This window comes from Misgurnus anguillicaudatus, chromosome 14, assembly GCF_027580225.2.
Source record: "Misgurnus anguillicaudatus chromosome 14, ASM2758022v2, whole genome shotgun sequence".
Classification (NCBI taxonomy): domain Eukaryota; kingdom Metazoa; phylum Chordata; class Actinopteri; order Cypriniformes; family Cobitidae; genus Misgurnus; species Misgurnus anguillicaudatus.
Window position 1 is genome coordinate 8,019,305 of NC_073350.2, and position 25,569 is coordinate 8,044,873.

Genomic DNA, 25,569 nt, shown 5'->3' on the forward strand with positions numbered 1-25,569 from the left:
GCCAGCAAACAAAATAAGTTTAACAAATCAATACTATCTTAGATTTTATTTTCTTACAGCTCTGCATACTCTGGGCCATCTCTAAAAGATGCATCTTTCATTGCTTTTTTACACATAATAAAGTATGCTGGCGTTTACTATAAACATGCAATTAAAAATAAATGTTAGTTTAGTGAAAAAATCTGTCTGCCTGCCTATATATCTGTGTGTCTACTTGTCTCCGTCTGTCTATTTCATTTGATTAACCAAATGTGCAAATGTACAGTTCCTAAAACTTTCTGTTGACACTGCGATGTGACAGAAAACACCAGTTTAGATACAATGTCATGTTCCGCAAACCACCGTTCATGGACAGAGAAGTGTGGTGTGTTGAGGAGGACAGTGGGCCAAATGAAGTAAGTAGTGTGTGAGCGTTAAAGGACGTGACTGTGGTCATCATGTGAACCCGGCAGGACAGAGGTACGGGCGAGAGGTGGCTTGTTTTAGCTGGCCATTAGCAAATCACAATCTCTCTATCATGGAGGTGGGGAAGATCATTGACCACTTGGACGTATTGCAAAACAAAAACTGATAGATGACCCAACCTACCTAACAAAACCCTCTGCACCCTGACAAAACCATCTGAAGTCCTGGTGCAGCAGTTACAATCATGGCCAATACCTCAAATCAGGTAACAACTTTGACTTTGTGCGTACATAGAGGTGTCATCCCAGCTTTATCTTTTAATAATGTTTCTCCTGTAGAGTGTTGAGTTTGTGAGGACCGGATATGGGAAAAACACAGTGAAGGTTTTTCACATTCGACGTGAAGGGACTCATCATCACATCATTGAGCTGGTCGCAGATGTTCAGTTAACGCTGAAGACCGTCAAAGATTACCTGACAGGAGACAACTCTGACATCATCCCCACCGACACTATCAAAAACACTGTCCACGCTCTCGCCAAACTGAAGGGAGTAAGTATTCGTGATCCAGTGTGTGACATCAAGGCTAAAGTCCCCTTATGAGATTACCAGCCTGATCTCACGAATTTCTGTGTTATAGTCACAGAATATTTTGCTCATTTATCCGTGTCATTGTCACGGATCTCTGCATTTTTCCGTGTCCGTACCACAGACTTTCTTTTCCGTGTCAGTTTGAAGTATTGGTTGCTCAGTTGTTGTTCCTATTTTCTTACCATTGTCGCTTGGGTTTGGGGTTAGAACGACTTTCCGTTACATAAAATGACATCCTAACCCAAACCCAACTCTAACCCTAACGTCAGGCGACAACTGTTTAAAAATCCGGAAAAAAATAGTATAAACCAATAGTTAAAGTGACATCCTAACCCAAACCCCAAATCTAACCCTAAACCCAAGTGACAATGGTTTAAAAGTGGGAAAAACAGATGAGTGGCCAGTGCGTGGAGCTGACACGGGAATGAGAGTCCGTGGTGCGGACGCGGAGAAATGCGGAGATCTGTGGCAATGCATGGATAGATGGGCAAAATATTCCGTGACTATAACACGGAAAATTACTGTAGGAGCATCAACATATGATAATATCACGTTAATTTTAATCGTTGACATGATCTAATTCAGTAAGTATTGAAGATATCAACTTTATATTTTCACAGAATGCTCTTTACACACTGAAAAAAATTATTCATTCAATTTACATTTTTTTTAAGGAAAGTTGTTGCAATCAATATATTTAAGCTACATTTAAACAAATGTTTTTTATTTTATTTTACTTTACTAATCTTTTTTGTTTAAATGTAGCTTAAATAAATTGATTGCAACCACTTGACTTAAAAAATTGAGTAAATTGAATGAATAATTTTTTCAGTGCATTATGATTTATGTAGAAAATAGTAAATCACAAAAAAACTATTATTGGGGACCAAATTATAGCTCTTAAACATGGAACAGATTTTCATAATATGTCCTCTTTAAAGAAGAAACATGTACCAAGTTCTTAGAAATATAATTTTTTTGCATTTAAGTTGGCTTCATTCATGTTTAATGAAGTTTATAGCAAGTCCTACACAAATGTGTAGTGAGTGAGATGAGAAGTGCGTTTGTATTTGGACCAAATGAATTGTGCCTTTTATAAAAAAGTTAAAGTTCATAAAACTTTATGACCTCTAGTAAATTAAGTCTATGTACTTGTTTGTCCAAACCATGTGCGAATCCAAGTTCAGATGCAAAGTGAGTTAAAAAAAATGCAGATCAGTTTCAATTGTTTTCTTGCAGATTAAGACCATTGAGGACTTTGCCTTGGATATTTGCGAACATTTCCTCACATCGTTCAAACATGTCACACGAGTGAAGGTGATCATTGAGGAAGTTCCCTGGAAACGACTGGAAAAGGTGCCAAAAGAGAACTTATACTACACGGGTAGAAAAGCATGTCAAATCGTTGTAGTTTTTAAAAGCAAGAATATTTATGTGTGTTTAACAGAATGGAATCGAGCATGAACATGCTTTTATCCACTGCCCTGAAGCCCAACACTTCTGTGAGGCTGAACAATACCTCAATAGTAAGTACTACACAAGACTTAATAGCACTTTTGTGAGTACTTCGACTCGCCTGAAAAGTCCCCTCCCCTTCTCCCTCTCATAATGGGAGAGGGAGGGTGTTACTGCGCCGAGTCGAAGTACTCACAAAGTGCTATTACGCCATAAAATATAGTTCCTCTTTTAAATCCGCTTAGAAAAGCGCTACGTTTTATTTTGTACCACCAAACTTGCTCGTATAACTACTCGTCTTAAATAGGAAAAACGTTGATGTGTTTGGTCACTTCTAACTTTATCTCTGATTGGTACCATTGAATGAATGGGGCTAAGCTAAATGCTATCGAAGCGTCGCAGCGCGCTCCAGCGCTTACGTGCACGCACACAGATGATAGAGGGATGTATCAACAATTCTTAGTTAAGGTAATAACATATTTTAATATTGAAAATGAGTAGACTATTCCTTTAACTTACACTGGCCTACAGGTAGCACACACTTATCATGTATATACAATTTGTAAGTGCAGTGGTGTTTGATGTTGGTTGTCATATATGTACACTATAAATACCTGTCATTTGCCCTAAATTGCCTGTAAATGCTGGATACTTGTATTGTACATTTATTTGTAAGTGCAGTGGTGTTTCTCTTTGGTTACAGTGTACCTACACTATAAGTATGTATATGTTATTACCCAGTACTTACCTAGAGTTACATAATAACTAGTATGTACTACTGGTAAGTACAGTAATGATGCCAATTGATTGCCATGTGGATATCTAAATGTAAGTACCACACATTTGTCGGTAAGTACAACTTATTTACCATATATGTACAAGGTAAGTACACGTACTGTAAAATAAAGTGCAACCGATTTGTTTTTGTTTAAGTCCTCATAACTAATAAAATACAGCTAAGTAGCACAATAAAACACAATAAAAACATGATAATAAACATGTTTTGACAAAAAGTTTTGGAACCGAACTCTTTAATTGTAACTGGCACACTTGTCAATGGTAGTGAACTGAGGAAATGTAAAAAACACTTATTGCCATAAATATTGCCTAATTTTTTGTATTATACTGTAAAAAAATGATTTTTAATTTTTCAAAAATCTCGTTTTGGAACCAAATTTTTCATATATGTATATATATCGCCATTGTTAATTTGGTGAGCATAAACTACCCTGCATGGAAACACGAGGATAAACCACAAATACGTTTGCATACAATTTTTTAACTGTTTATGTCTCTATCCCAGTGACTCCAGTGGTTCACAGTGGTCTGAAAGACATGAAGGTACTAAAGACCACTCAATCTGGTTTCGAAGGTTTCCTGCGGGACCGGTTCACCACTCTCACAGAAGCAAGGGACAGATTCTTCTGCACCTCCGTTTATTCGAAATGGCGTTACAACACCGTCAATGTGGCATTTGATGCTGCATGGTACTGGAAATCCAAAACTTGTATCCATTATGTGTCATTTAAACTACATAATGCAACATAAAGACCAGCAATGATAATTTTCTTGTAGGAAAGCTGTAAAGGACACCATTATTCAGAAGTTTGCTGGACCCTATGATCGTGGAGAATATTCTCCTTCTGTGCAGAAGACACTGTATGATACACAAGTCCTGGTGCTTGACAGAGTTCCTGAGGTATGTCAAATCCATTTGTGTGATTTTCATTTACTTTTTACTGTTTTATTATTGGTTACTCAGTACATATAGGTACAGAAGAACTCTTTCACAATGTTCTCTCAGTTATGTATTGTCATTTTTTGAATCTCATCCTGAGGTGGAGGAAATTGAGATAATTATGCCCAACCAGCATTATTTCATTATTGACATGACAAAATTGGGACTCTCGAATAGGGATGAGGTGAGTGACAGATATCTATCAGGAATTTTGCAAATAGTTTTCAAACACCGGTTATCTGTTCAAATACTGTAGCTCTGAATTGACTTTGTTGACACAAAGTACAAAGTAGTTCAAAGCATTTAAAAAAGTCAGGATCTCTTCAAATAATATGCTTAACCCTTATGGGTTGTTGAGGCCATTTTTATGCCTTAAAGGTGCAGTGTGTAAATTTTAGCAGCATCTAGTGGTGAGGTTGCGAATTGCAACCGACGGTTCAGTCCACTGCTCACCCCTTGCTTTTGAAACACATAGAGAAGCTACGGTAGCCGCCACCGGAAAAAACATGTCATCGTCGGAGACAACTTAGTAAAAAAGTTTGTCCGTTAAGGGCTTCTGTAGTAACATGGTGTCACAAAATGGCGACTTCCACGTAAGGGGACCCTCAGTGTATGTAGATATAAATGTGTCATTCTAAGGTAATAAAAACATAACGATTCATTATAAAAAGGTCTTTATACACCACTGATAATATAGTTTTGTATATTATTTTGCATTTTTGTCAAGAGATCCTTCTAAAAATTACACACTGCACCTTTAATTTGGCCACAACTTTCTCTAAATTGAATGATTTTTGGTGACAAATCTTATTTTGACAGATATTTTTCAGAAAATTCTTTGAAATTTTTCAAAAACTCAACTACACCGTGGGCAAATTTACCCTTTCGGGTTTTGTGTACAAAAATGCCACTAAATTAAACGGTTGTAAAAATGTATCAGATTAATTTTTTTCCTATTTTTTTCATAAATCTGTTAATCAGTCTCAGTACTGATCAAAACTACCAAATGCTTACAAAATGTCCATGATTTTAACTCTTTAATTGCCAGGTTTATAAGTGGTGTCACTGATTTGATGACAAAACCACACAAAATTAAAGATTTTCAATATAAAAGGTGATTGTGGACTGGATTTTTTTTACCTTTTTCAGGCTTGTCAAAGATTGGTAAAACATTGGCTTTGATGCATTTTGTGCAGCTTAGTTTGAATTTTTTTTCTCCCTATTAGTTGCCCGTGGCTTTTTTTTGTACACGAACAACCCGAAAGGCAGTGCCGGTCCGAGCATCTTAGGGGCCCTAAGCAGAATTTGTTTGGGGGCCCCATCACCAATTTCTTTATTAAAAAATAAAGAAATTACAAACATTTATTAAAAGAACAAAGTTGCACATTAAGTAAGGGCTAAAATTAGCATTAAGTACAGAAATCAAATTAAATTAATCATAACATACAAACGCATGTGTGTCCAGAAAGCTTCTTACTTTAGTGCCTTTTTGCGGGTTAAATGGTTTAAAATCACTTGAAATGTTAACATTTGCAAGCCCTTTAAACACGTGAAATGATAAACTTTCCCTATTTAAATTTGCATATTAATCCGCAATGTCCTTTTCTTCTTTCTCTTTTCGGCACCAGAGGGATACATATTTTTCTGTGACATGGCTTATCATTTATTACAGTTACGCGCACTTGCACACCGGCGCGAATTGTCAATGCACGCGAGGTGTCTATATTGCACATGAGTCTCAAACGCTAGCTAGTTGTCTGCAAATCAGATTTTTTTTGTCTTGAGTTTTTCATTTATTCATTTGTATTCATTCATTCATACATATTCATTCATTTATATTACTTGTTTAAGTTATTTAATTGTAAAAAAAACGATTGGGGGCCCCCTTGGTGGCCATGGGGCCCCAAGCGGCTGCTTAGTTCGCTTATGTCTCGGGCCGGCCCTGAAAGGGTAGTGAATTTGAACAACCCATAAGGGTTAATAATATGCTTGTCTTCATGCACTTTAAATAAACAGAGACTGAACCTCTAATTTTATATATTATAAATAAACAATAATACATTTAAATATGATAAAAGTACTCAATAAGATCCATGTGCATTAATGTTACAATAGAATAGACTTGTCTGATAAACAGTCTGGCATGAGGTCGTTATTCACTCCTAATCTTCATAAATTTACATTTTAAAACCATTTTAGTTCTTTTTTTCCAATTTATAAATCATAAAAGTATGATGGAGTTATAGAGGGTTGCTTTGTATGTAATTGTATATAACTTTACATGTCGCTGTTGTGCTTTTATTTTAGGTTTATCTTCCTCTTGATAATCCGTCAGGAAACATCACGGGAACGGTGCGCAGAAAGCCACGAGCCAAACTCTGAAGACAGACGAAAAACATTTTCATACTAAAGACCTCAAAACAAGGAAGTTTACTAAAAGTATAATGGAATTAGCTGTCCTTTAAAATGAAAATAATGAAATAAACTGAAAAGTTACTGAATAAATTTTAAATGTATAAAACTAAAGAAACTTGGTGTTGCAAGTGTTGGCGATGACTGTGACAACAAACTTTATGGGCCCTATTTTAACGATCTAAGCGCATTGTCTAAAGCGCACAACGCAACGTCTAAATGGGCGTGTCCGAATCCACTTTTGCTAATTTAACGACGGGAAAAATGGTTTTTGCGCTGAACGCATGGTCGAAAAGGGTAGGTCCTATTGTAATGGGAGTATTTTGGGCGTAACGTGCAGTAAACCAATGAGAGACTCAGCTCTCATCCCCTTTAAAAGCAAGTTGCGCTGGCGCTATGTCTAATCCCTATTTAGACGACGGACTTTGTAAACTGAAAAACTAAGCGGAGGTAGAGATCCCCAGTTGAAGATTAATGTTAAATAATTGTGTTGTTTTTCCACTTGTATTGAAATTGTTATTTTTTTATTAAAACCTTTAAAACCCGTTTTCTTTTAGTCATGGAAGTAAAAAGCAGGCTTTTAATTGCTTTAAATGTATGGCTATCCAATATCATCAAAACATAATTTACAAGTATCTAAGATAAGGTTTGTACTCTAAAAATACTTTATTTGTAACAAACAGGAGATAAAGAATTTACAAACGGCTCTCCGCACGTTTCAGCACGTTGGACAGCGTTTTTTTTAGCAAAGAGTTTTTTTTAAGCATTACTTAAAATGTTTTTCATCTCACCATATACACAGGTACAGAGCAGAGATGTTCACAAGTCTCTGAGCTCGAGTCCGAGTCAAGTCTGAAGTCTTTGACCTCGAGTCCAAGTCAAGTCTGAAGTCTTTGAGCTTGAGTCCAAGTCAAGTCTGAAGTCTCTGGGCTCGAGTCCAAGTCAAGTCTCAAGTCTCGTTGTAACAAATAAAACTCTAATAACAAAAAGAAATTATAAACATTTATAAAAAAACAAAGTTGCACATTAAGTAAGGTCAGTGGTGTAGTCTAGATTTTTGTAGTGAGTATACTGTGATTTTTCCCTCTCACCCTTATGCTCACTCGTCCCAGCGCAACGCACCACCACACTCACAGATGCATACAGTATGGATCTTCATGTAACAGAGCATTCTGAAAGTGTACTCATAAACACATAAACTGAATGTGTTATCAACATGTCAGTTTATTATAAGAAAAAAGAGTTTAACAGCCAATGGGTTTACAGCTGGGGAAACTGGACTGATTTTTAGACTGGTTTAGTGTTAATCAACATCTAACTCGGGGCCAAAACTTACTCAACTGTTAATTAAAATTAAATAAACTGTTTACAATCTTCAATCCGTGGCTAACACATGCATTGAAGAAGAAAAATATCCACTCTTTCAATAACTAATCTGACAACTATTGATAACATTACCATGTGTAATTTAATGGTGTAAATGTTTTTAATTAATACACATTTAAGATGACCATGAATTAACTCTAATTTGCATAGTCATTGATATAAAAAGCGTATTTTTTGCATATAATACAAGCATTGTCTAAAAATGAAAATAGGCTTTTACTTTTATTATTACAAGACCATCATGTAGCCTAATATTAGACACCAAAACCAAAGTGAAGAAAATTATCTTTAATTTGCAAGTCTGAACTGAACATCAACGCAGACATGAATTTCCTCACAGAAGTTTAAGATCACATACATCTTGAACGTAGATATATAAATGAACACAGAGAAGGGAAGTTTAACACTGTAAAGCACAAGCAAACATGCTGAAGGCAGCTAAAAACCATCAGGATATAATCACGGGCTTATTTTATTGGACTTGAAACCTTATCTATTAAACTGGACTGATGAATTAAATGTTGTTTACTCACATGTGCGTTGTTAACTCTCGGATTTCATGTTGAAGCACTGCTCCACTCGTTCACTTCTCCATATGGACAATTCCTGTTTGTTTACAGTGTCGCGTGAGCAGCTACACTGCAGGTTCGAGTTCATTTGGCGCTAAGCAAACCTCTTGGTGATGTCAAAGTACCGCGAGAGCGATTCAAAGCAGATTTCTCCATGTAATAACTGAAATCGCTCTCGCGGTACTTTGTTGTCACTCGCCTGTGGGTTCTTGTAGCGCCACAGCAGTCTGCTCCCCAGTCACTCTAGATCCGCTATAGTATTAATTTGATTTCATACGCCGATCGGATCGCGCAGTTCGGCAGGTACAGTATGACACAAAGTAGCGCAACTCTGGACCTGACTGGAGCCGGACCGGATACACTTAACCGCATGTGCGTACAGAAATCTGCTCACTTGAGCCCCTTTTTGCGGTTAAATTGTTTAACCATTTAAACAATTGCAAGCCTTAGAAACACGTTAATGATAAACTTACCCTATTTAAATTGCATATTAATCCGCAAATCGCATGCGAGCTCAACCGCGGATCCGTCACAGCACTACCCATAGCTTCAGATGAATGCCACAGCAGCAGCTGCCTGCAGGTACAGTTGACATGTATGTTCGCGGCCGCGCGCGCGGAGCAAATACGTCACGTGTTACGTCGTGGGCAGGTTGTAGGTAACGGAGGGAGCTATGAAGCGAGCTCATCAGACGTTTCCTAAAAATAAACATTGTTCACGAGTCGCGCGGCTCGAGTCCGAGTCGAGTCTGAAGTCGAGTCTCAAGTCACTGTGTGTGCGACTTTAGTCGCACTTGAGTCCGATTCTCAAACTCGAGTCCCCATCTCTGGTACAGAGTCATCATATACAATAAATCCGTGAGGTAGCATTAAAAAAAAACATTTAAAAACAGATGCATTTGTTTAAAGCAAAGCTTTTATTTACTTACCAGGCTGCAGGTGAAGCTGCTCTTTGCGCCTTCTAACGTCTCATAATAAGTCCTCAATTATGTCCAAGAGACTCAATAATAATCTTTTACATTCAATCCTTTAATCTTTCATATTTAAAAGCATTTTTGTGCTGCTGGGCATTCATGTACTTTGTCATAAGCAAACCCGCGTTGTCCTCCCGTTTATAGGCGCATATTAATGCGCTCTTTAAATAACATAAAACATATTGCGCCATTGACTTTAGACTTTAGACCAGGTTTTTGTTGGTCAATGGCGTAGTCTATTTTAGTTGCCTCAAAATAGCAACGCGCCAACAATGCGCCTGAACACGCCTCGTTTTCAGACCAGAACGCCCATGGGCGCAAAAGGGGGCGCAAATGCATTTGCTATTTAAACAACGCAGCGCTAAACGTGAAAATTAGGGTGGAAACTAGCGAAAGACTCTTGCGTCGCGCATTGCGCTGCATTGCGCCGGGTGTAAGATAGAGCCCTATGATATCACCATAACTAATATATGCAATAGAAATAAATTTTTCCTATTCTCTTTTTTTGCCTATACACCCCAGAAAATTGCAGAAAAGCGCTATATAAATGTAACAAATTATTATTAATATTATAAATCTAGCATAATGATGTCCTTTTTGTTTTATTTACCTCACATAAGGAATTATGCATTGTGATGATTGTGTTGTAAATCAGACAAGGTAGACATGTAAAATGTGTTCAGGACCTCCAGGAACAAGGATGTAAACCACAACACTTTTTTAATTCACGATACAGATCAATCTGTCAATTCCTCCAGAAAACAGCGTGAGGCGCACTTGAGAGTTCACATTTTTTTCAGACAGAAATCTTTTGGATTAGTTTACTGTGAAATTAGGACAAACAATGGACAGTATCGCTTTGTGGCAGCCCAACACAGCACAAAAATGTTAAATTCAATTAGTATTTTAATAACCCTCAATGCTTATACTGTAGGGGGTCTGACCACTTAGCCCCCCTCCATTCGAACACTGACCTGCATGTCTTTGTATTATGGAGGAAACCAGACTACGACCACAACAGCCATGTAAAGAGCAGAAAAAGTGGTTCATTTAAAAATTAACCCCTTGCAAGGTGCATTTGTCATCAAACACAAAAAGACAACAGTTAAATGTTAATTACACATGAAATAAAAGTTTCTAAAAGATTTGTTGACTGTCTGATAATGAATCTTTAACATCCACTGAACCCTTCTGCTTCACAAGATAGTGTTTAAAAGTTTTTCAGACTATAAGGGTAATTCTTTTTATTATTAGCTTTATGTTTAAGGGTATATTACTTTCTAAAAAGTTTGTAAAAAGGGGTAATGTCAAATGAATTAGCTCAGCCATAACAGCACCCTAAAAGCAGCCCCAACACTTCCTATATTTTGATATTGACCACTATAAACATATAAAACTGAACAAAATTTATTCTAAGGCTATTTATTTCTATTTAACTATCAGACATTCACATAAAAGTGAAACTTTACTGTAATGAGACAGTCAGTAGACATTATCAGCAATCGGTAAAGCACCATTTATTGCAAGCTACACGTCCGTGTTACACACTTCAGCCTTTTAAAAGCACCCTGTTTCACAAGCTCATCACAGAATTACAGTGTTGTGCTGTCTGTCCGTGAAAATCACATTGTTAGTTACAGAAATCACAATAAATAAACAGAATTTATAGCAGCATGGAGCAGTCATTCAGACAGGACTCCTGCAAACAAACCTCTCATGCGCTGAGCCATCATTTGTGCTGTTACTGTTTCACACAATTTTTATCTTTAAGGAACTGGAAAAACATAGGAAAAAAAGTACAACAAACCAATAAAAGCACCACTTTGTTTCTGTCTCAGTTCAAACACACTTCATGCGAAACAGAAACATCTTCCAGAAAATTTAGTTCAAGCCATTTTTCATTTTACATTACAAATCACATTTTGTAAACCAAGCATTTCATGTTAAAAGCAATAATGATTTATGTACAACCATGACCAAATTATTTTTAAACGAACACCCCGTTAAACGTCGGTAAACATTGATAAGACAAAACGTAAATATGTGCCTGCATGTACAGCAGAATGAGACTCTAAAAGCAGTAAATTTACCATGAATTCATATTTTTTCGTTTATTTGTTAATATGCATAAGATGTATTAGTTCTGCCAGTAGTAAACCTCACATTCTCCTGCTGTGATTGTCTTGCATGTGTCCATTCAGCATGTTGCAGCAGCTATGACACGTTGCTTTTTAAGTGTTGGGTTTGGAGAGGCTTCACGTGATACTCGTATATCTTAAGTGCAGGACCCAGTTTAATAGACAGTCCGGTCAGAACATCATTGCGAGTCATCAATAAAAGAGACTTGCCATCGATTTCCTGTAGGGGGCAGATGTTGAGTATATTTAGAAAAAAGTAGGAAGTTGAACATGAAACATAAAATTATTATAATTCAAAATGATGATTAATTCTAATTTATGTCTCATCTTGTGGGAAAAAGTGTCTCATCACAGCCCTAGTATTGGGTCATTTGAAAACGAAGAAAGATGTCTAAACGGTTTATTTTCAGTTTGCAGTCTGAATTTCTTGTATATCCTAAGACTGTGGTTCTGGACACAAGAGAATTGGTGGTGGCGGTGGTGTAGGAGACCCATACCTGATCCTGGAAAGCGTTTGCTTGCTCCTCAAACCCTGTAGCTTTAAAATAATTGACCACATCTACTACGGCCCAGTGGGCTGGATCTGGCAGCTGCCCATTCTCCACAGAACTGACAGGGAGAGAAAGATGTTTTAACAAAACAAAATAAATTATGTTCAATATAAAAACAGGTATGTGAGAGAGTGAGTCATTTAAAGGTGCAGTGTGTAAATTTTAGTGGCATCTAGTGGTGAGGTTGGGAACTGCAACCAACAGCTAAGTCCACTGCTCACCTCTCGCTTTTGAAACACATAGAGAAGCTACGGTAGCCGCCACCTCACAAACATGTCATCATTGGAGACAACTTAGTAAAAAAGTTTGTCCATTAAGGGCTTCTGTATGAACATGGCGGCACAAAATGGCGGCTTCCATGTAAGGGGACCCCCCGTGTATGTAGATAAAAACGTCTCATTCTAAGGTAATAAACACAAAACGGTTCATTATGAAACACCCCTGATAATATAGTTTTATTTATTATTTTGCATTTCTGTCAAGAGATCCTTCTAAAAATGACACACTGCACCTTTAAATCATTCATTCAGCCAATTTGTTCAAAAGTCAGATTAATTCAGGAAGAAAAGAAACACCAAAATTCTTTGCTGCCTTCAACTTTTAAGACAAATGTACAACCCATTTTAACTTCCTACACTGTAAAAAATACTTTGCTGCCTTAAAATTTTCTGCTAAATCAACTCAGACATACAAGTCATATCAACAGAGATGAGTTGTCACAACTTATAAAATATAGTTGAGAAAAGGCAACTTAATTTTATAAGTTATAACAACTCATCTCTAGTCAAGATAAATAATAGTAAGTTGAAATGACTCGCAAATCCGAGCTCATTCAACAAAAAAATTTAAGGCAGCAAAGTATTTTTTACAGTATATTAATTATCTTAACTTATAAAATGTGGGACAATCATCATTGCTACACGAGACATCTTTGTACTTTTACAGGAATTAAACGGTTCTTGTTTGGAAGAAAGTGAGTAAGGAGGTTGAACAGTCTGGTAAGTTTACTCAATTTGAGCTATATAAGCCCCTCCCATGACGCAAACTTGCGTGTGAATGTCTTGAATGACTAGAATTTCACACGTGAATGATGCGAGTAAACTCAAAATGTTCAAGCGTACAAATATGCACGAATAGCGCATTTTTTGCCGCCTCTTCCGCGTCTGGTGTGAACGCACAGTAAGTAAACAGTTAGAAGAATCAGAATCAGTAAAGTCTTCAGGGAGAAGCCACACAAAGATATCAGATTTACATTTATATATTTGTCATATGCTTTTATCTTTAGGATTTACTGTTTTATTTAGTCAATGGTGGTTTAATCTATCAGAGTGCTGTGAGTTGACTGCATGCTGCCAAAATGAAATAACATTGGATGTTTCTGTTGGTGTGTGAGCTGGTTATAAAAGATCTTTTGTTCAAATATACATGGTCTCTTATTGAACCTGTAAGAGAACTAATGTTAAAAAGTAATGAGTGATCTGTACAGCATCATAATATATTTATTATATGTACAGTGCTTAACAAATTGATTAGACCACCAATCTCAAAAGTTCTTAACATTTTCACCATTTTGAACAGGAGTGATGAATGTCAAATTGAGTTGTGTTTTTATACCCAAATTTGTGGATTTCTAAAATTGAACTTGTCTCAGAAGTCAGAAATATATCAAGGGTAACATTTAACTATTAAAAAATATTTGTCTATTAATGTAAATAAATGTAATTGGGCATCTGAATAAAAATATTGATTAAATGCTATACTATTTTTACTGCCCTACTTGTAAAACAGTAAATTTGAAAATTCATGGATACCAACAATTATATTTTAGCAAACATTAGAAATACTTTGACTAAAGAGTTTACACATCCTGCTGAATTAACCATTACAGAAAAAAATCACCAATACTGTTAGTTCAGGGCAGCTGTGATACAAACCTTACCATGGATGCCGGTCTAATAAATTTGCTAAACACTGTATATCAGTGCACACTGTTTTTAGTGTATAGACGGTTTCATAGGACACACGTGCGGTGGCGCGATACGCGTCTGGTCCATAATTTACTTTCGGTTTCAGTTTTTTTTAATGGTCTGACTCATAGATATGTATAAAGGCTAGATGTCTCGCCTGCGCTGCTGGCCGATTGAGTGGAACGTCCACATTTGGCGACCATCTTTACCACAGGCAGCTCGCTCACTCGTAGCATTGAGTTTTAATGGTTTGAAAATTGGTAGAAAATTGAGCAAGTTATGGTCATTTAAAAGTACCTGCACCATTAAAACTCAATGCTACGAGTGAGCGAGCTGCCTGTGGTAAGATGGCCGCCAGGGGATGACGTTAGAGACTCCACCGTAACACATCTAGCCTTTATACATATCTATGGTCTGACTAGTTGCTAAACTGAACTATAGAGGGTATGCACGTGACGTCACCTTCGGAAAAGTGCCTGCGGTTACGCCCACTCAGTGAGCGCCGTTGTGCGATAGACTGTACTAACAGATTAACAAGAATTCGGAGCTATCGTTTTACAGACTGCCAAAAAAACACAGAAAGGAAAAGTAAATTGATCGTTCATGCCAACGTCCACAGACCACAGGTGGGTTGATAAATTGCTAGGGTCACTATCAAGCAGAGGTTTTACTTGCTATTGTATTTTATACGTGTTTTTCTTTGGAAAACATACATTCCAAAGCATATTATCATAATTTTTACTCCATAAATGCATTCCATAAATACAATATATGTTTGTTTTACATTTAATATTTAAGTACATTAACATACTTTTACTCAAGTAAAAGTACACAATTTTAATGTTATTAGGTATTAAATAAATTTTATTATACAATATTAAAGAATACACAGTATGATTATATGCTTTAGAATGTAGTGAGGTCAAATTTTTCCAAATACAAACATCCTAATAAAGCACAGATGCTTGGGAAATGTAACTAATGTAACTAAGTATTGTCCAACTCTGTATCAAGTCCAACTAAATTTAATATAAGCTAATAATAGTCAGTTTTACTGGCATTTTTGCAGGCAGCCGCTATGAAAACCAGCCATTTTGTTGTATGTTTGACATTCAACAGGGGCGAGTTCCGGCGTAGTCACGTGGAAAAGTGACGTCAATGCATACCCTCTATTGAACAAATACCTCGTTGAAAATAACAAAAGTTTTGGTTTCCTAGGTAATCTACGTATTGTTTATTTTGCTTGTTATATAAATAAACTACGTTTACCTTTACCTTTGTTGTTTATTATTCTTAGCGGAGTTTACCGGAAGTTACGTGTTGACCACGAAAGACGCTTGTTTATGTTGTTACTGCTGAAACATCTATATTCATTTATATTTTCTATTGTTTCACATATCGTAGATATATTACCTGTGCACTTTCAAACACTGTCAAATGTATCTGCATAGCAATGAACATCTATTCTATTCTATTCTATTCTATTCTCATAATAATAACTTGGATAGACATAAAGCATAAACTCATAGGATTTGTTTTTCAGATAATTTTTGGCTGCTTGTGCTTGATATTTATTACAGTAATATCTTGGATCTCTAACTGCATTGTGACAAAAATAAATGTGGCCACCCTATGCATGGCCATCACTAGCATTAAGTGTATTCAAAGTAATTTGAACACTTTAAATACTTACCTTTTGGTATCAACTGAACCATTTTCCTTGGTTTCCATAACTGCTGAATAGACGCAAATAATACATTAGCATATATCTTGCATTTGTTAGTATAGAGTGAGATACAGCAACAGACTCTCAATGGACATAAAACTCACAGCATATCATAACCAGCTCCAATCAGAGATCAATACAATCATTTCAAATATAAAAACTTCTAATTCATCTATTGAGATGATCCCTCCTTTAATATGGATCATCATGTACATATTCTTCTACAGTAAACATTTCTTATTAATTGATTTATTACTTACCTGCTTATCATAGAGACAAAACTGCTCTATTAGATCCTCATGACCTGCTTATTGGATTGTGTTACTCTCCAGTTTTTCCAAGCTGCCACATTTTCTATAAACTTACATAAACCTTCAAGTTTCTGAATAGATCTTCACTTATTCAGGAAATTTATGCTGCAAAATAACCACACAATAAACATACAGTCACTAGCTATAAAGAAACCATTTAACATTCGTTGAATATAATGTTTAAGAACAATTTCAAAGCACAATGATATTTAAATTGAGTAAAGAAATGGCACAATGTCTAGAAAAAAAAACAGTGCAAAAAAACATTTTCAACACGGTAACTTACGGCAATGTGACTGAAAATAAAGCTCGTATTTTTTGGCAGTGCAAAACTGCTCACTACGTTTTGTGTAAATATTTTATTAAATTAGCACTTTGGTTTGCAAACACGGTTAAACATTCTTATAAAAAAAAAAAAACATGCGAAAACACATTAGTGCGGTAAGTTAGATCCAATATTACAGTCAAAACTATACTAAAACAATGTTTATCTACCTTCGCATCTTAACTGGTTTGGTTTCGTTTCAACGAACAGAAACATGATCAAAAACATACAACCATTACTTTGAAATATATTTAATTTAAGTGTAATTATAAATAAAGAACGCGGAAATTTACTGCAATTAAAGCATCTATGATTTTATTAGTTAAAACAATATAGTATATGATTATCAAAAAGAAATGAATGTGTGTCAGTATAACTGAATCTGTGGGGGAAATACACGTATTTACCATTTGATCACATTTGCAAGAACGTTTTAAGGAAACTCAACAGTCTAAAGATAACGTTAAATATAACACATATGAACTCATTAGCCAGCTAGCTACATTAACTTCACATTTATGACATTAATCGTTTTTTCAAAGAAAATAAATAGACAATTAACAAAAAAACTTACGCGTAGCCCTTATCTTACCAATTATACAGACGTTTTATGTGGATGTTTTAAGGTTATTGATTCCTGATCACTGGAACAATATTACGCTTTATTTCCAGCACAATCCGACAAATGCAGGCGCGTTGCATCATGGGTAATGTAGTTCAGAATGACGGGAAACGTAGTTTACAATCATAAGCAAGGTACAGTAGTTTAAAAATATTTCGGTCACTAATTAGACATTATAATCATTCTGTTCATTTGTGATTTTGACATTGTTACAAACATTAACCATGGTTTAACTACAGTAGACTATTATTTTTGTTTTATTTGTAGTAAAACCTTGTGACCACAAATTAAGCCTGGTAGCTTATTATTTCAGTACCCAGGACACAAAAATGCAAAAGCACATCGCTTTACTACATGCACATGTCAGAAAGGTGATTTTTGTACTGTATGATAATAGTATTTTACATAATTTTGCAGGGAAGAATCTAAGAAATAAAAATAATAATTTTATTATATTGGCCTACTGTACTATTTGTACCTCACATTGAATGAAAGTGTCTGAAAAAATAGCAACCTTGATCATAGTGTTTACATTGCACATGTATTCTAATAAATATGCTTTTAGTTTTATATCAAAGTGTTTTTAAGATGTTTTATTAAAAGTGCAAAAGTAAATCAGCCACAAGCCAAAACTTTGTAAAAGTAAAAAAAAATGAACGAGAGCACTATACTCTAATCACAACATTACAATTAAATACAAATTATATTCTTTATTCAGTATTATTTCTTCTGAATGATACAGTAAAATTCTGCTAAACAAATCAATGTAATAAAAGTATAATTAGATGCTGTATTAGAGTAAAAAAAATAAACTCAACTAGAAAATGTGAAATATTTCTTTGTGCAATTCAAAATACATTTGACTTCAGATTAATCAGGATCAATAGCATCTGTTTGATATTGAGCAATCACAAGCCCTATCCACCACACACACGCACGCACACACACACACACACATGCATGCACGCCGCACACTCACACAAACAGACACACACTTCACTTTTTTCACTTTTAGTATAATACTGGTACTTTAATATTTAACAGATAAAAACTAATAATCAGGAATGCCACAGTAGCATCCTAAGTTAAATAAAATATTTTTTTGTATAATTTAATCAACAAAAATGTACAACAAAATTTTCTTTAAAAAGTCATGTAACAATATACGGTATCAAACAGAAAACAAAAATGAGCATGTGCTTTTAATGCAGAAACTAAAATTTGTATGCAGCGCAGTACTTAATCTTTTTAAATGGATGTAAAAGAGTTGCTCTCATATTCAACTTTAAAGGACTTTCATAAGCAACTAAAACTCCAAGAATACTTCTGAACATTGTTCTGTGACAGACACCCTGATATCTTCCTCTTCATAGTCATCAAAGTTACTTGTGTCTCCAGGACCTTTGCACTTTGGTAAAATTGGGGCATCAATCTGTAAAATAAATACAAATTAAATAAGTAAATAAACCAAATTATAGCTAAATAAAGAATTAAAATATAGACAATGTGTTAGAGCAAACAGGCCACACCTTCTTCTCATAGATTGCAATCCAGTCTGTTGTAGCAAACCATCTGTGGTTTTTGATGTCATTGACTCCGTTCTTTAGATTGCCAAAGCGCTTTGTGAGGTCCACCTGTAGCAGATTACGCAGAAGGTCTTTCAGGTCTGAGCTGAAATGGGATGGGAATCGTACCTGTGAATTGATCAGATTCCCATTTATAAAGGTCATATAATGATTGATCATCAAACACTCTTTAGCATACTCAGACATTTTTTTACATTATTTTATTAATTCCACCTGGAAACCAATTTTTAACCTTAACAATGATCTCAACAAATTTTAAAGCAGCATTGCATGTATCTTTCATGGAGAACACAATCCCAGAATGCATTGCAATAAAATAGATGAGAAATGCATTAGAACATGTTAGTATTTGTTAGCATTTAAACATGAATAAGTTTACTGAATATATGTAGGTGCTATTTAGCCTATATAGTTTTGGGGGGAAATATGCAAATTTGATTTGTGTTGTTGCCTAATGTTGGAAACATCTTGGAGGCTTAATTAATAGATGGGATGTGTTTAAAGCGTTTAAATGCTTCTTCTGACCTTTCCAGACACAATTTTCTCATAAATCTGAATAGGCTGATCGGCAAAGAAAGGTGGATATCCAGCAGCCATTTCATAAATCAAAACACCCAATGCCCACCAGTCGACGGCTTTATTGTAGCCCTAAAGAAACAAAAGAGAACATTTTATGCTACTAGTTGCATTATTTTCAGAGTTATTTTACAGTTGTTGATCGACAATGATATTGCATGATTGTATACTGTGACTTCAGGGTCAAGAATTATTGCAATATCACACCACGCATATTATATTATTACAGAAATCACTTTTATGCATTAACTGTAATAATGCATTGACTAGAGTAGGATCTCAGCATGGACTGCAGCATGAATTATTTATGGATTGGCATTTTTTGCTTGCTGATTCATTATTCTGTTGCTATTGCTGCGTCACTTTAACTAGCTTGACTTCAGTGTTCATTCTTTGTATTTTTTAATGTAAAATAATTTTGTATACAGCTCTTGGTTTTGTATACAGTTTTGTACATCCATTTATAAGTATTAATATTCATGGCTAGTTGTATTTTATTTAACTTACACTATTTACACTAAATAATTTGTTGTATTATAAAATAAAGGGCTTCCTTTAATGATTTTTGAGTGTACTGGACTGTATTCTCACCTTGCTGAGGATGATCTCCGGTGCCAAGTACTCTGGTGTACCACACAACGTCCAGGTTCTGCCTTTAACTCTTTTGGCAAAGCCAAAGTCTGTCACCTAAATCCCACACACTAGCTACAGATTTAACCAATTTTAGGAAATTATAAAAATATATCCTAAGAAAACACTGTTCCACACCTGGATGTATCCTTGCTGATCAATGAGCAGGTTTTCAGGTTTCAGGTCCCTGTAGATGAGGTCCAGGGCATGAAGATACTCGAATGTGAGGATAATCTGAGCCGCATAAAACCGAGCATTTGGCTCACTTTGGGGAAAGAAAACACGGTCAAAGGTGCGAAAGTGATGTGTCAAAGGTACTTACAAGAGCAGGAATAAATCTGAAGTTTGGTGAAGTATTGAAGTCGTTTACCTGAATCTTCCAATTCGTCTCAGATGTGAGAACATCTCACCACCTTGGACATATTGCATGACCATGTATAAATTTGAATTATCCTGTAAAGATAAACAAGTGAAAATTAAAAATCATTATGTTACGGACAGTTTTTTTAAGTAACTTTTGCACAGATTTTGCATAAATTCTCATGTTACCTTAAAAGTGTACTCCAGTTTCACTAGAAAAGGAAAAGACAATGCCTGTAATATTTTCTTCTCATTTAATGTGTGCTCTATCTGTTTGAGCTTCACAACCTGAAAAATAGAAGTCATAACGATAGATAATATGATTGATAACAACTACATTTTTGGTAACAGTACAATAAGGATGTATTTGTTACCATTTGTTAATGCATTAGCTAACATGAACTAATTTAATTTCAACATTTAACATTGCAACTTCTTGTAAACAGTCATGAATCCAAAGGCTTTAAAATGTTTCAGAGGTTAAATGAGTTACACAGCACTGTACAACAGCTTGACTTTCAGTCCAGTTTGCCAACATTTCTGTACGTGAATGTTGATCTGTATTTAAATCTCTGTGTCAAAGAGCTGAACCATAACTTCTGGTTGTGATGACACGCGCGTCCTCCATAAGACATGCCCCTTAACTTATTCCCTACCAGACATTTTTTGAGAAGTTGCCCGCCAGCATTTTTTACGTGATTTTCACAAAAGTTTCACAAAATGCCTTCCAGGAAAATTTTCTTCCAAAAATATATAAACATACACATATATCAAATGAAAGAACAGACTCTCTGCTTTCAAAAGAACAACAAACAAACAAAACGAGAAAACATTTCATCCTATCTACATATTTTTCTCTGCTTATAAACTCTTATGGATATTTTTTCTTTAAAAATATATTTTTTAGCAAAAATACCGCATTTTTCGGACCATAAGCCGCGTTTTTTCATAACTTGGCTGGTGCTGTGTCTTATAGCAGGTGCATCTTGTAAGTCAGTATGAATTAATTTTGACATTTATAAGGCAAGAGACATAATTGCCATCTATGACCACAGGAGTCCACCATATGCTGCTCCTGTATTTATGTAATTCAATGGATTCAGTGATGCAGAATAACGAGTCTGCGAACTTCACGCTACTTGGCTTGTTCGGTTAAAGGTGTAGTGTGTAACTTTTATAAGAATCTCTTGACAGAAATGCAATATAAAATACAAAACTAGTGGTGTATAAAGACCTTTCGTAATGAAGTGTTATGTTTTTATTACCGTAGAATGAGACGTTTTTATCTACATACACAGAGGGTCCCCTTACATGGAAGTCGCCATTTAGTTTCTACAAAAGCCCTTAACGGACAAACTTTTTTTACTAAGTTGTCTCCAACGATGACATGGTTGTCTGGTGGCAGCTACCCTAGCTTCTCTATGCATTTCGGTGAACGGTGGACTGAAACGTTTGTTACAATTTGTAACCTCACCACTAGATGTACTAAAATGTACACACTGCACCTTTAATTTAGCCTATTCAGCCTTCCAGATAAGTTCTGTATGCTATGGTTTATCGTTTAAATAACTGATAATATTACTTTAACGTACAGACATCTATTCAGCCTGCTGTTCTGTCTGCTATTGTTTAGTTGAATAACTTGCCTTTCCAGATTAAATGTCTGTTCTTCGGCTTGGATTTCGTGAAATAATTTTCTAAATAAACATATATATGTTATTTCGTCTTAATGACGCATTTTTGAATGATACGGCTTATACTCCAATGAGGCTTTTTTTTTAAGGAATTTTGTTAGAGATCAGATTTAGAATGATTATCAAAACATACATGGAGTTTAAAATTAGTAAATAACGTTATGGCTTCTTTTTTTTATAAATTGTGTAAGTGCACCATAATCGCGATATTGCAGATTAACATAAAAATTCTTCAGAAACACGGGGTTTTTTAATGCAAATGTTTTCTCTTAATTGACGAGATAACTCGTCAATGGTGGGGAAAGAGTTCACCCAATGCTTTCCGTGAATGTTACGGCAATGTTACTAGGTCCTCTTTACCGGAGCGATCCCAGAACAGTTTTTGCGGGACGCGTTTGTGTTCACACAGAAGCCTCTCTGACAATTTTAAGTCTGACATGTGCTGTGTGAATGTGGTTTACAGTATGTGAAACTTATCAGAGGAAACATTATGGTGCTCTGTTTGAAACTGTTAAGAGTTACCACAGTAGGCCTACGTTTGTTTCCTCTATCTATGCTCTGTAAATTACATTAACATTAACCCTAAACTTAAAGGTGTAGCGGAGGATTTTCTCAAATTTTAGAAAAGAACCGCCTTCTTCACATTTTAAAAAATGCAATTGCGCAACACTGCTGATTGACAACTAGGAGGACCAATAGTCTTGATGATCCACCCGGAAAAAAGAAAATCCTCCGCAATACCTTTAAGCGAAATAAAACGACAAACAAAGATGCACCATTTAAGTGAATGGGAAGGACTGGCGTATCATATGCACGCCAAAGTAGAATTTGGCATATGTATTGCACGGTTTTTACACTTCGTGCTATTTATACGCAACTCCGTGAGACTGGGTTCAGAAAATAATGTGTTTTTGAACCATAAAACACGCAGATACTTACACCACATAACATTGTAACGTAGAACAAGAGTAAATATGTGTATTTGTAATTTTTTCTATCCTGTCAACATTTTTTTTAATAACTTAATGAAAGAAAGAAATAATTAAATGTATGATTGAGCTCACTTTTTGTTTGTTCAGGATTTTCATAGCATAAAATTGTCCTGTCGGTCTGTGCTTGACCAGCATCACTCTTCCAAAAGAGCCGGTGCCGAGAGTTTTGAGTCTGTCAAACTCATCCAGATGTGATGTGCTCTGCAACACAAAAAGATCAATGTCTGTATAAAGCTTCTGACAATTTGACTGCTACATTTACAATAAAGACACTCTGTCACCTGTTGTTGACTCTCCCATTTCCTCATAAAATCCTCTTTGGCTTTTTCCAAGATTTCTTTCACTGTACAGAACATATACAACAAAACTAACATCAACAAAGGACTTTTAATGCAGTTATATCAAAGCAAGCAATTTTGATTTAAAAGACATCTAATAGTTGTCCAAACACGGGCAGTCCAGCCATCTAGGCTTAAACAAAACAAAATTTGGGCTGTCAGTGAAAATTTAACAGATGTATAACCATACCACAACAATAAATAAATAAATGAAACCAAACACCATGGAATTACTGCTGACTTTGCTTACATGATGAAATATCATACAGTACATCTCTGAAGTTATTTTGGCAACATTTCTCATCTCATGCTTTCTGTTACGTAGTTAAGCAACTCAGATTATGTAACAATGAAAGGCTAATGTGAAACTCAAAAACTGTAGGTTTAGTGTCTGTAGGCTGTGAGATGGAAACCGGTCTCTTCCTGTCTAAAACCACAGAAAGTTAGACAACAATGAAATCAAAAACAAAAAATTGTACATAACGCCTAAGAATTTCACTTAACAATCAGTCTTAAACATTATTCTTTATTGTAAAGAGGTTAGGATAGTAGGGGATGCAAAAAAGTTTGACAATGAACATTTATTGGGTTGGATCCATATGTGTCCATCAGTGTAGAGTACAATAATTCAGTACAATACCACTAGAATCGAATGTATATGAAATATATTGTGCAAAAAAGTTTGACTTACTTGTTGTGTCCCAAAGGACTGTGTAGTCTGACACATGCGGCCCCTCATTTTCTGGCACTCTCTCTTGGTTCCCTTTGCGATATTTGTAAAAAAATCGGCTGGCTAAAGTGTCTAGCCTTTGAAGGGCAGAGTTAGTGCCTGCTGCCTGCCCAAAGTTTGGATCTTTTCCCTGGGCCATAACACAAACCGTTCACACACTTCAAATTGTTTAACCAACCACAAACGCTCTGCAACTAACTTCTCTCGAGCTCAGAGTCATAGTCATTTCCTGTTTAAGATGCATGCTAGATTAATATAGCGACTCTGTCTCTTACCACCAGCAGAGCCTGGTATACTTCCTGTATAGAGCTTTCTGTGTTAATGAAGGAGTAAATAAGGGTCACCTTTGCTCAACATATAAAGCAATATGATGTGTCAGCAGGTATGCATTGATTTGCATTGAGTGATAAAATGCAAAAACTAAACTTTACAACAAGCTTGTATTTGTTAATATTAGTTCATGCATTAGCTAACATGAACTTGCATTGAGCAATATAGTCATTAATCTTTCACTGTTTGTTCATATTGGTTCATTGTGCATTAACTTATGTTAACAAATACATCATTTTGTTTTGAAAATGTACTTTTAAATATTAAAATTAACATTTAGTAAAATGAATAAATGATAGAAGTATTGATCATTAATGTCATGCAAACTAGTGTATATTACTTAACCACTGAAGTAAACTGATGTTAACAAATAAACTGTTATTGTAAAGAGTTACCACACGTCTTTTACATTTTGGTTCCTCAAACTAGAAAAAATTTTCATCGCTTTTTTACAATCTAAAGAGCTTTTTTTAAGTAAAGAGAGTGTTAAAGGTTCTTTATTGGAACCATTAAGCCAAAATTGGTTCTTTAATGACATCTTTACATCTTTTATTGCATCTTTATTTTTAGGAGCGTAGAAATTACATCATACATAGATGTGACCATTTTGCCATTTATGTTATAAACTAGCACAACAACAATTTATTTCTAGTATTTATAGTGTATATTTATGAATATATGTAGTGTATATTTATGAAAAACACATTTCTATAAATAAATGGTCACATTTAAATTAATTTTAGTGTCACAGAATAATAAAGTAAATAGCATTAAGCGTACACAGATGAAGGCTGAACTATTATTCTTATATACTTGTTCCTATTTAGTTTTAGTCATTATTAAATGTAGTTACACTGCAGGCTTAATATAAAGTTGGCCCTTATTGTTTTATTATTGACACTGTTATAATTCATGACCGGTGGCGCCATCAAGCGGAAAACAAACGAAACAACACTGATGAAACACTGTACTGTATTAACATGCATTAATTATTAGTGTTTTTACATTAAAAATAAATACCTAATTAAAATAATTTATCTTAACGGATATTAAACACTTTTGAAATATGTAATAGATACAACAATTACCCTTAACCTCAGCTGATGAAACTTTATAAATGTTATTTACAGAAATAAATTAAAGAAAAAACAAACGCCTAAATGTA

General features: G+C 35.2%; 3 protein-coding genes across 5 annotated transcripts; 1 reads left to right on the forward strand and 2 right to left on the reverse strand.

Annotated features, from left to right (window-relative positions):
* Window positions 1-508: 508 nt before the first annotated feature.
* uox (urate oxidase) lies at window positions 509-6,752 on the forward strand. Its single transcript, XM_055183327.2, has 8 exons — window positions 509-670; window positions 744-956; window positions 2,235-2,351; window positions 2,443-2,521; window positions 3,754-3,937; window positions 4,026-4,149; window positions 4,289-4,372; window positions 6,496-6,752. The coding sequence occupies exons 1-8, from the start codon at window positions 650-652 to the stop codon at window positions 6,568-6,570; spliced, it is 897 nt and encodes a 298-aa protein (XP_055039302.2). The 5' UTR covers window positions 509-649; the 3' UTR covers window positions 6,571-6,752.
* Window positions 6,753-11,020: 4,268 nt separating this feature from the next.
* Window positions 11,021-17,293, reverse strand: samd13 (sterile alpha motif domain containing 13). Of its 3 annotated transcripts, none has more exons than XM_055183330.2 (5): window positions 17,139-17,293; window positions 16,171-16,326; window positions 15,878-15,917; window positions 12,164-12,275; window positions 11,021-11,886 (listed from the first exon to the last, which is right to left on the reverse strand). In XM_055183330.2, the coding sequence occupies exons 3-5, from the start codon at window positions 15,913-15,915 to the stop codon at window positions 11,743-11,745; spliced, it is 294 nt and encodes a 97-aa protein (XP_055039305.1). In that variant the 5' UTR covers window positions 15,916-15,917; window positions 16,171-16,326; window positions 17,139-17,293; the 3' UTR covers window positions 11,021-11,742. The 3 variants fall into 3 exon arrangements, with proteins under 3 accessions (XP_055039305.1, XP_055039303.1, XP_055039304.1); XM_055183328.2 differs by having other exon boundaries at window positions 15,878-15,920; XM_055183329.2 differs by having other exon boundaries at window positions 15,878-15,920; window positions 17,121-17,270.
* A 588-nt stretch (window positions 17,294-17,881) lies between these two features.
* Window positions 17,882-24,351, reverse strand: prkacba (protein kinase, cAMP-dependent, catalytic, beta a). The gene is made up of 10 exons (XM_055183323.2): window positions 24,036-24,351; window positions 23,288-23,349; window positions 23,079-23,207; window positions 20,510-20,608; window positions 20,331-20,413; window positions 20,099-20,225; window positions 19,922-20,017; window positions 19,280-19,402; window positions 18,698-18,862; window positions 17,882-18,600 (listed from the first exon to the last, which is right to left on the reverse strand). The coding sequence occupies exons 1-10, from the start codon at window positions 24,211-24,213 to the stop codon at window positions 18,475-18,477; spliced, it is 1,188 nt and encodes a 395-aa protein (XP_055039298.2). The 5' UTR covers window positions 24,214-24,351; the 3' UTR covers window positions 17,882-18,474.
* Window positions 24,352-25,569: the final 1,218 nt, after the last annotated feature.

Excerpts from the sequence above, each read along its gene's own strand:
- uox (XM_055183327.2), top strand. The coding sequence starts at position 650 with ATGGCCAATACCTCAAATCAG. Across the intron at positions 4,150-4,288 it reads TGCTTGACAGAGTTCCTGAG|GTGGAGGAAATTGAGATAAT; the intron begins GTATGTCAAATC and ends TCTCATCCTGAG. Across the intron at positions 4,373-6,495 it reads GACTCTCGAATAGGGATGAG|GTTTATCTTCCTCTTGATAA; the intron begins GTGAGTGACAGA and ends CTTTTATTTTAG.
- samd13 (XM_055183330.2), bottom strand. The coding sequence starts at position 15,915 with ATGGAAACCAAGGAAAATGGTTCAGTTGATACCAAAAG. Across the intron at positions 12,276-15,877 it reads GGTTCAGTTGATACCAAAAG|TTCTGTGGAGAATGGGCAGC; the intron begins GTAAGTATTTAA and ends TCTCCCTGTCAG. Across the intron at positions 11,887-12,163 it reads CAAACGCTTTCCAGGATCAG|GAAATCGATGGCAAGTCTCT; the intron begins GTATGGGTCTCC and ends TGCCCCCTACAG.
- prkacba (XM_055183323.2), bottom strand. The coding sequence starts at position 24,213 with ATGGCCCAGGGAAAAGATCCAAACTTTGGGCAGGCAGCAGGCACTAAC. Across the intron at positions 20,226-20,330 it reads AGACGAATTGGAAGATTCAG|TGAGCCAAATGCTCGGTTTT; the intron begins GTAAACGACTTC and ends CTTTCCCCAAAG. Across the intron at positions 18,863-19,279 it reads AGAAAATTGTGTCTGGAAAG|GTACGATTCCCATCCCATTT; the intron begins GTCAGAAGAAGC and ends ATCAATTCACAG.